The sequence below is a fragment of the Strix uralensis genome, chromosome 8 (assembly GCF_047716275.1).
Source record: "Strix uralensis isolate ZFMK-TIS-50842 chromosome 8, bStrUra1, whole genome shotgun sequence".
Lineage (NCBI taxonomy): Eukaryota > Metazoa > Chordata > Aves > Strigiformes > Strigidae > Strix > Strix uralensis.
The window spans coordinates 27,390,241-27,399,373 of record NC_133979.1 but is presented as its reverse complement, the minus strand read 5'-3'; the positions used below and the strand labels follow the sequence as shown (position 1 = coordinate 27,399,373).

Below are 9,133 nucleotides of genomic sequence, written 5' to 3'. Positions count from 1 at the left end.
GTTTCAACAAAAACAATATGAGATACCCATCTATTTAATTATTACCTACCTCTCCAGGTATTCCTGCAGGTATTCTAGAGTTGACGTGTCTCCTATTCTCCTTATAAAAAAATTTATATCCAAAATAGGAAAAAAACCAAAATTAATTACTTTGCTCTGGCCTTGCACTTTGAACTACTTGTTTTATTTCAAGATCACATTTGCAAAATGCTAGTAAAACTTTCTTCATTCCCTTTAAAATTTTATGTTTTTAAAAACATATTAATATGCATTAATTTTACTAAAATTTAAAAAACATTGGGATAAAACCTTCTACTAAGTCTGCTCTGAGTAGATAATAGGGTATCAGCTCAATAAAATTATTAATCTTTTACTACCTGTCTTCAGAGCTCAAAAATTTTAGCCAAGGACAATTGTAAGATTTGAAATATTTTTTTCAAAATTTTCCTTAAAAAAACTATTTCAAAAAAATTGTGGTTAAAAACCACTGAACTGAGGTTTCTTGAAGTATTCTCCTTATTCTAAAACAAAATATGAGCTAGGTAACCAAACAGATTTATTCCTGCTTATTGCCAAACAGTAGATATGAGACTGATGTTCATTTGTGGATGCCTGAGGCTGAAAACTGGCCAACCACCAAAAAAATGAGAAAATCAGATAGAAAAACTGACGTGCAGGAAAGAAGGTAGGCAATGCTGACATCTCCACATGTGTCTGACATTTTCACAAAATGTTTCATTTTCAAGAAATCATGTTCTTTCAAGATTTCATGGCAAAAAGTGCAAGCAATAACAATAATGCTGGTAAAGGAAGCTCTTTTTCTCTGCTGAATGTTTAAATTAAAAACTCATACAATGGTAATTTTAATGAAAACATAATTTTTCAGGAATAAAAGACAGGTTTCTTTTATCTATGTACTCGATGGACTAAACTGAATATGACCGTTCTTCCCAAGTTACAAAACCCCCCATATTCCATGCATTTAGCACGCAGTTCCCTTATCTGACATGTTTTTGCCTGTCAGATCATGCGGCTGTCCTCTGTGACCGCTAAGCCTTGCTTCTGAACCAGCTTGAACATCTTCAGAGCACCCAGGGTCTATTTAGTAAGAGCAAGGGTCCCCACTTAGTTCCGTGCCTCATTTCTAACAGAAGCCTACAGCAAGTTACAAAGGAAGAGTCAAAAACTATGAATTTACTCAATTTTTTATACCACTGAGAAACTGAAATAATGCCTATTTATCCTACCACTGTTAGCATGATAAAGTCTTAGATAATTCTACTCATTCCAAGCAAAAGGTGTCATATAAATTAATGGTTAATCCGTTTGAACTCGAGAAGAAATTCAGTACACACTCTACAACATTAATATCCTCCTATGCTTTTATTATAGTTCCACCAATCGCAAGCATTACTACTCTCTCCTGGACGAATAATCAAGTTGCCAGTGTCAAATAACACTGTACTTTATGAGTGTATATGGTTCTCTACACTCTAAAAAAAATGTGTCATGCTTTTTGTTGACTTTCAGTTATTCAGTGCATAGGGTAACATGAGTTACTCGCCCTGCTCCCTTGAGGAGGTAGCCAAATAATAGACTAGCTACCACAGACTGCACAGGCAAAAGATCACAATGCTATTTTCAAGGATAGATGTTGTTTCCACAGGTCAAACGCTGGGGAAACAATGGCCTGGTCTGAGTCTGTGGATACACTGCTAGCTAATAAAGGTAAGAAATAAGTGGAAAATACTTTTTAAAAAACGTGTGTCAACCCAGTGCACAAAGAGTGCTGTCAGGTTTTCACACTGCTCTCCAGTTCAGCTCTCCATGTGCTTTGAACGCTACTGCTGGAGGCATGTGAGCTGCTGAAAGGCAGAGGGGGTATGTTTCTCCAAGCTGCAAATACAAGATACCTTCTGGCTAATGTCAGGGACATTTAAGAAGGCAGAAGTGCTCTGAAAGAGTTTTATTTTATGAAAACTACTGTTGTTAAACTCTCCGTGCAATGGTTCTGTTTTTTCTACTTCTTAAAAAACCCACAAATGTTTTCTTAGGCATTCCTGTTACAAAGAAATATACATGCTATGCATTGACTTCTGGTCAAATAAAAAATTACTATTTCTAATATATCCAAAGTCATTTCTCCAAGAGATCCCATTCCTACTGACCTGAAACCCCAAACCACATGTAACTTAAAAATTTCCTTGCCCCTACCTCATTTTCCTGCAGTAACTTTGTGGCCTGGACCCTGAGGGGTGCCTCCACACTGTTTCTGAATAGTATTAACATGACTAACACAACTAAATTTGGGTGCGGTCAGCTTTCTTTTCTAAGAACTTGTGATTTGGATTAATTCTAAAACAATTTCTTCAAAACAAACCTTTCTTTGTTTCATTTTTTCTCTTAAAAATGAAAAAAATGCTAAACAAAGAAGTAACAAAGAGTCCGTCTCTTCATCCAAGTCTTAATCATTACTTGAGAGGAGATGGGAGCGCTATTTAGGCAGGCTAACCTCAGCTCCGAGAGGAGCACACTACCACAATATGACTTAATTTTCTGCTTACTACTTAGACCAGGGGTCAGCCTCAAATCCCTAATTCCCTAGTTAGTACAAATCCTCCTGAAGACCAAAATCTCCAGGATCCCTTTTTGACTAGTGCAGCAGTGCTAGAGAAACCAAACCACGGCAGGCAGGTATTGGGAGCATTCCCCAGTTAGTAACTGTCTGAAAGAATTCTCTTAGTCACTTTATCATCGCTATAGTTTCATCTCCTATTTATTTCTCCTACAACAGTCTCTTAAGACTAACTGCTGTCTGACAGGCAAAACAGTATCGGACACGTAAGTTACACTATATATACTGCGTATATACATACACATGATCTGCATTGGTCTTTCAGTTTTCTTCTACCCATCATCTCATGCATTTTTCCCCAGATGGCTTGGCAGCTTTTAGGACATTTTTGAAGTCAGAGTTCAGTGAGGAGAATGTGGAGTTCTGGCTGGCCTGTGAAGACTTCAAGAAAACCAAGTCCTCCACTAAGATTGCTTCAAAAGCCCAGAAGATTTATTCTGACTTTATACAAGCTGATGCTCCAAAGGAGGTAGATAGTTTTTTGCATGTACTTTTGGTACTGAGGAAGTAATCAAGTGGAAAGTTCAGATCTAAACTTCCAGGAATGACAGAAAGTACAATTCAACGTGGCTGTACTTCCATTTTCATGTCAATTATTTACCAGGTAGAAAACACAATGTAGAAATCTGTGAAGCAAACAAAGACCTCTTGTGGTTTATACTTTAAATACATTCTTCACACAGGGCATGAGTTTATCTTACCTTCTGAAGTTTCTACCCTAAGATTTAAGGAAATACATGTTCAATATAATTTGTTTTCTCTAACCATTTTTACAATGCAATAAGTACCATTTCCTCTGTATTTTAAGTACCAGCAGTATATCGGGATGTTAATGATTGTATTTGTTCTTTTGTACAGGTATTTTTGACATGATAAAAATGAAAATGCAAATTGGCAAAAATTTCCACCACAGCATTCAATTTTACAATTATTTAAAAAATGCTTACCATGAAGGAACAAATTGCTGATAAATTATTGTTTACGTTCTACTCCCTAACAAACTTTTCAACTGTTGGTTTTTGCCTTTGATAGTGAGCATGCTTTGAATGTCCCCATGTCTTACATATGACTGAAATCCATATTATTATTGTTGAAAACAAAAAATCCTTACAAAATACATAAGGCCAAACCTAAAATGATGCTGAGTACCTTCATCTCTAGTTTACTCTTTGGTTACTGGTACTTCATAGGATTTAGTTTGGCAAAAAGAAGAGATAATCAGAAGCAATTTTTCCCCTATCTTTTCAAGAGAGAAATAAAATCAAGAATTCGGTAGGCTAGAAAATGAAGGGATGGTCTTCCTGCTTATTTGCATCAGCCAGGTTATTTGGGAGGAAATTCAAATGCAGGCTGTGTCCTGTACATGAACAGACTTCAGCTTTCCAATCAAACTGACATCGGTTTTCTGCCTCCTTTCTTCCTGCAGATAAATATTGACTTCCATACCAAAACCCACATCTCTCAGAATATCTCTGAACCCACCCTCAGCTGCTTTGATGATGCTCAGAGGTTAATCTATAGTCTCATGGCAAAGGACTCTTTTCCCAGGTTTCTAAGGTCAGAAGCATACCAGAAACTAGTAAAGAAGCAACAGAATGGAAATCAGAAGAGATGGCTCCCAATTTTGTGAGAAAATACCTGAGGAATTACGGATTTGTAAATGTCTCCCTTGCAATGCAGTACAGATAATATTTTATTAAAGTGATTGTACAAAGGATATCTAAGAATTGCCTTTGCCAGCTTGTTTTTAAGTACAATATGCACATGATCCTTTCTAATAATGGTGGAGAAATAGTCAAGAAACAGGATGGAATATGCCAAGACATTTGAGCTATCTTTTTAGTGAAGAAGTTTGTCATTGATAATTTTCCCAGTACTTTAGTTGTCACAGTGTTTTCACATTTTTAAGCAGAATGTTTTGTTTTTCTGATTTGCCTTTGATTTTTCTGTATAAGTATGGCCTCAGAAATAAATTCCTTTTAGGGGACTTAAATACATTTACTCATTCATTCATCATCTTATTTGTAATTTGTAAAAAAATTTAAAAACCTCTTTTAAATGTGTTTTATACGAATTCAAACCAGAAGAAGTAGAAATATGGTACATAACATGCTATGATAATATTTAATAAATAGGTAGCTGCTTTATAACAAATGTTCCTGGCATTTGGAGCAAATTAATGTTTTGTAAGACAGCTGTCTTCAATATGACTCTCTTCAATTTCCTTTGTGTTTATTTCATTTAATTTTTTATTGAAGTGTTATTTATTAATTGTGCAGGCATTTTGGAAAAAAACTGAGTAAATCTTCCTTTGTACATTTTCAATGAATGATTCATTTTCTTTACTTTTCCAAATGTGTCGGTGATCCTGTCCCCATGCACTCATGAAGAAGTAATGTCAATAATTATTAACATTTTTTACTGAAATACAGATAAGCACAAAAGCAAGCATCAGAGAAACAGTTTTAGGCAAGTAATCATGTAAATCAGAATTTAGTCATGGTATTATTTTTCAAACGAGCAAGGTATGATAGGATTCTAGTGCAATCTTCAGGTGTCTCCAAATGCACACACTGATCTCATTCATTGCTATTAGAGGATTTATTGCATATATTTAGGTGAAGGAAGGAGCTGTGGCCTAGCACTGAAGAAAAAAATATTTTAAACCATATGGGGCAGGAAGAATCTTCACTATAGAAACTAATTCTAAATACAAGAGACAGCAATGAGATTTTTTTTAAAAAAGAAAAATCTTTCATTTCATATGAATTTAATCCTTTTGCTTTAGAGTTGCTCTAAATCTCCCGGAATCTCTCCCTGTTTGGAACTCTGTTCATGCCTTCTACACACCATCACATCCTCTATGCAAAAGGTCCTCTCTATTTTATCAAACTATGTTAAGGAACTAATTAATTTAGACAATAAAGGATATTAAGTAGTCTGAAAGCCCCAATACACTGCCTTCACTTATGTACTTAGGTTAATGTCTGCCACTGCTTACGTAAGTAGGTAGAGTGTAAAATATCTGTTCTTTGATATCCATCATCTGTTCTATTACCTCGTTTTTCTTCTTGCTGACTTTCTTCCCCAGTACTAGTGGTTAACAGAGAAATGAACACGATCACTGAGGTTGAGCTACAAGAAGGATGTGGGTTTGTTTTGCAGTCCCACAGCTACCATTCATTTTGCAATGATACTTCAGTGGAAAATTGCAACTTCCGCCTGCAGCACAGCCCTGGTATCCTTTCTGCACCAGGGGATTTGTGCTCGTTAAAGTCACAGTAAAGACAGCAGTCAGGATTGCTGAAATTACATCAGTTACTCAAAACTGTAGCAAGCCATCTTCCCTTCTTACAAATCCAATTCTCATTTTCAGTAAAGAAACTTCCCACATGTAGGAAGAAGTGGGATCATGTGAACTTTCTTGGTAGGGCAAGTAGAAAGCCAAAAAATTCTGCTCTACCAATCGTTAGGGACCTGAGGATAAAAAAGAACCTTGAAAAGAGATGTGTGATCATGAAATTTCACAACTCTCTCTGTGGTCCTTTAAAACTTGTACTTCTGACTTTACCACATCAGAAACAGAGATAGAAAGTGGTAGAAAGATGGCTGCCAGGGATCTCTAATTCCTAACTGCTTGAAAACACAGCATAAGTTAAAAATATATATAAAATAGTCAAACTTGATAAAAGTTATTGTTCTGATAACTATATAAAACCATGCTTCCTAAGCATGTCCACATGATGTCTAGCTGATTCTCTATGACCAAGCATAATTATCTTCAGAAGAGTAGCTAATTCTTAACATTTTAGCATTTGACATTCATTTTAATAATTAAATAATAAAGCATCATGACTGGTTTTAACACATTTTCAATTAATTTAGAACGGTTTCAGAGAAATGTACAGTAGTTGCACTTTTAGGGACTATCACAGACTCAAGTGGAAAGTAACAGTACTAATCCTTTCATAACCCCCTAACTATGCTAGTTTTAATTAACTAACAAAGTTAATGAAACTTTTGTTGTTGATCAAGACTTTCAACATTTTTAGTAATTAATCTGTTTCAGTTACTTAAATATAAGATGAAACGTTGCAAAGTTTAAATAAATGATCACTATAACTTCATATATACCCCAAGATAATTGGATGCACTTTCACCATTAATTTTTAAAACCCTCAGCGCACTATCTGGCTATATCATACGCAATTAAACAAAAGAATCTACAGCATATTGTAGCATTTTGGAGTCTAACAATCAAATTTCTGAAAACTTCTATAATATAATTTATTATTAAAGCATTATTAAAGATCCATTTCAGAAAGTATCCAAAAACACCCAGATGTGAAAGATGGGAGCCAATGGTCTGTATTTCTCTTTATTTCCTAGGTCTAAAACTGATGTTTGGTGCTTCTACAACACCAAAAAATGATCACAGCCTAGCACCTGAGCTCTGATAATTTGATGTAGGAAAAGGCCAGGCACTGAAGTGTGATTTAGAAGATTTAGACTGAACTTTGCCAATATGCCAGAGCTTTACCAAGGACTTTTCCAGCATCAGCATGGCCCAATTGTATAACCTGTTGTGCAGCAGTTATGAAATTAAAATTTACCCCCATCTTCCATCAAAATGTAATATATTTATGCCCTTTCATATCTGGGGAGCATGCAGACACTCTGGCAAGGCAGGATCTATGTTCAGGCTTCCAAGCGATCCTTCAGAGCAAAGACCCTTAATATCTGAGTAATATCTTCATTGTCAAAGCCACTAAAGTTTGAAAAACCTGGATATAAATTTTGTGGAGAGGGGTCACAAGTATTCTTATAAGTTTTTACATCACCTATTCCTGTGGAACCTCAAGCTAACACATTACCAGAATTATTTATCGTAATAACAGCTCTGGGTTACAATGGAAAAAGAAGACTACAGTGGTGTTAGTACTGAATATTACATGTTTTATAATCATCTTACAGAAGTTATGGTGGAATTTTTAGGAAGGCTTTGTTGTGGGTTTTTTTGCTAGACCATAATAAAAAGAGGAAGAAAACACTGTTGTAGCTAAATAAAAAGCACTCATAAAAAGTTGCATTAGAAACCATGTTTGCACTCCAAGCCTCCCACTTGCCACTTGCTTTCACTGAAAAATAAAAAGTGGCTATTTGGGGTTTTTTTACCCGCTGTTTACAAGTCCAAGCCAGGTAAAAATCTCAGTTCATAGAAGAACTATCTTTTTTAAAGGACTTAATCTCTTTCAGCACAAAAAAGTAGATTTACAAAAAATCCTACCAAATAGAAATAGTAGAAATAAATCAAAGTGGACACGACATTTCTTATTAAAAAAACCCCTACACTCAATTTTCACATGCAGTGCCAGTCCTAAAGCTCCAACAGCATCTGTAGTCACAGACCACATCAGATCCATCATGCTCACAACCTGACAGAACTGTTCCAAAATTAAAATTAAAGGCATAATACTATAATAATAATATATATTTATATATAATAAATCTATTTATATATAATAAATAAAACAGCAAATATGGTGTGATATTCTGTCTCTCCACTGCCTAGGAACTCTAATTGTTCAATATTGTAATTCTGAAATAACTTAATTTGAAATACTCATTTGGTAATGGGAAGTATTTTGAAGAACTGAAAAGTGACACTAAAATTATACTAAAAGCTCTACTTTAAGTATTCTTAAGCCATTCATTTTGAGAGAAATCACCTCCCAGAAAAGTTTCTTTTCCATTTTTTCCCAGTTTTTCAAATTCTATAATATTAGGCCTTGGAATTTAGACTTAATGTATTCTTACACATTTCAGAGGAGGCCCTGGATGCTTTGATCTTTAGTGAGAAAAATGAGACAATATAAGAGCAAATGATTCTCTGCCTTATTTTTTTATATTGTAGCTATATTTTCTAGCTGCCATGTTATCATTTCTCTGTCCTAAATGAGACATTGCCGTCTATTTTTTTTCCCCAATATTGCATGGGTTCAGTTATTTGCATATAAAATGAGTAGAGCTGGATTTGTCTCTCAATCCATATCTGTTTCCATTTAGGTTTGCATGTAGGTTATTTTTAGTTTTATGAATAGTTTCCCTACTATGCATAACAGTCCTGGAAAGGCAAACAAAAGCATGTACTCAGTAAAAACTCTAAGGAAACCATTTTTTTCTAATACAGCGGTAATAACTTAAAGGCTCATAAACCAGAAAAGAAAGGGGGAAAAAAAAAATCCTTAAATTGTGTTTCTTGAATAACTTCAATTGTATCATGCTGTCTTCTAAATATCATGTTTTAGCAGAAGGAAGAGGGCAGGAAGAGAAGAAATCATGAAGATGTATGGTTTAGTATTTTGGATAAAAAACTTCTTGTTCTTATCTGTGTTGGCAGCAACATCTCCATGCCTGCAGAGCATGGGGAATATAGCAAGGCAGCATACAGAGAGATCACCCAGCTCAGTCTCCCACACTGGTCAATCACGCCTAGGA

The 9,133-nt window shown here is 35.1% G+C and overlaps 1 protein-coding gene across 1 annotated transcript; it reads left to right on the top strand.

The window, feature by feature from the left end:
- Positions 1 to 1,587: 1,587 nt before the first annotated feature.
- Positions 1,588 to 7,183, top strand: RGS21 (regulator of G protein signaling 21). Its single transcript, XM_074876778.1, has 4 exons — positions 1,588 to 1,728; positions 2,938 to 3,104; positions 4,062 to 4,261; positions 7,025 to 7,183. Exons 1-4 carry the CDS (start codon positions 1,686 to 1,688, stop codon positions 7,065 to 7,067), a joined length of 453 nt encoding a protein of 150 aa, XP_074732879.1. The 5' UTR covers positions 1,588 to 1,685; the 3' UTR covers positions 7,068 to 7,183.
- Positions 7,184 to 9,133: the final 1,950 nt, after the last annotated feature.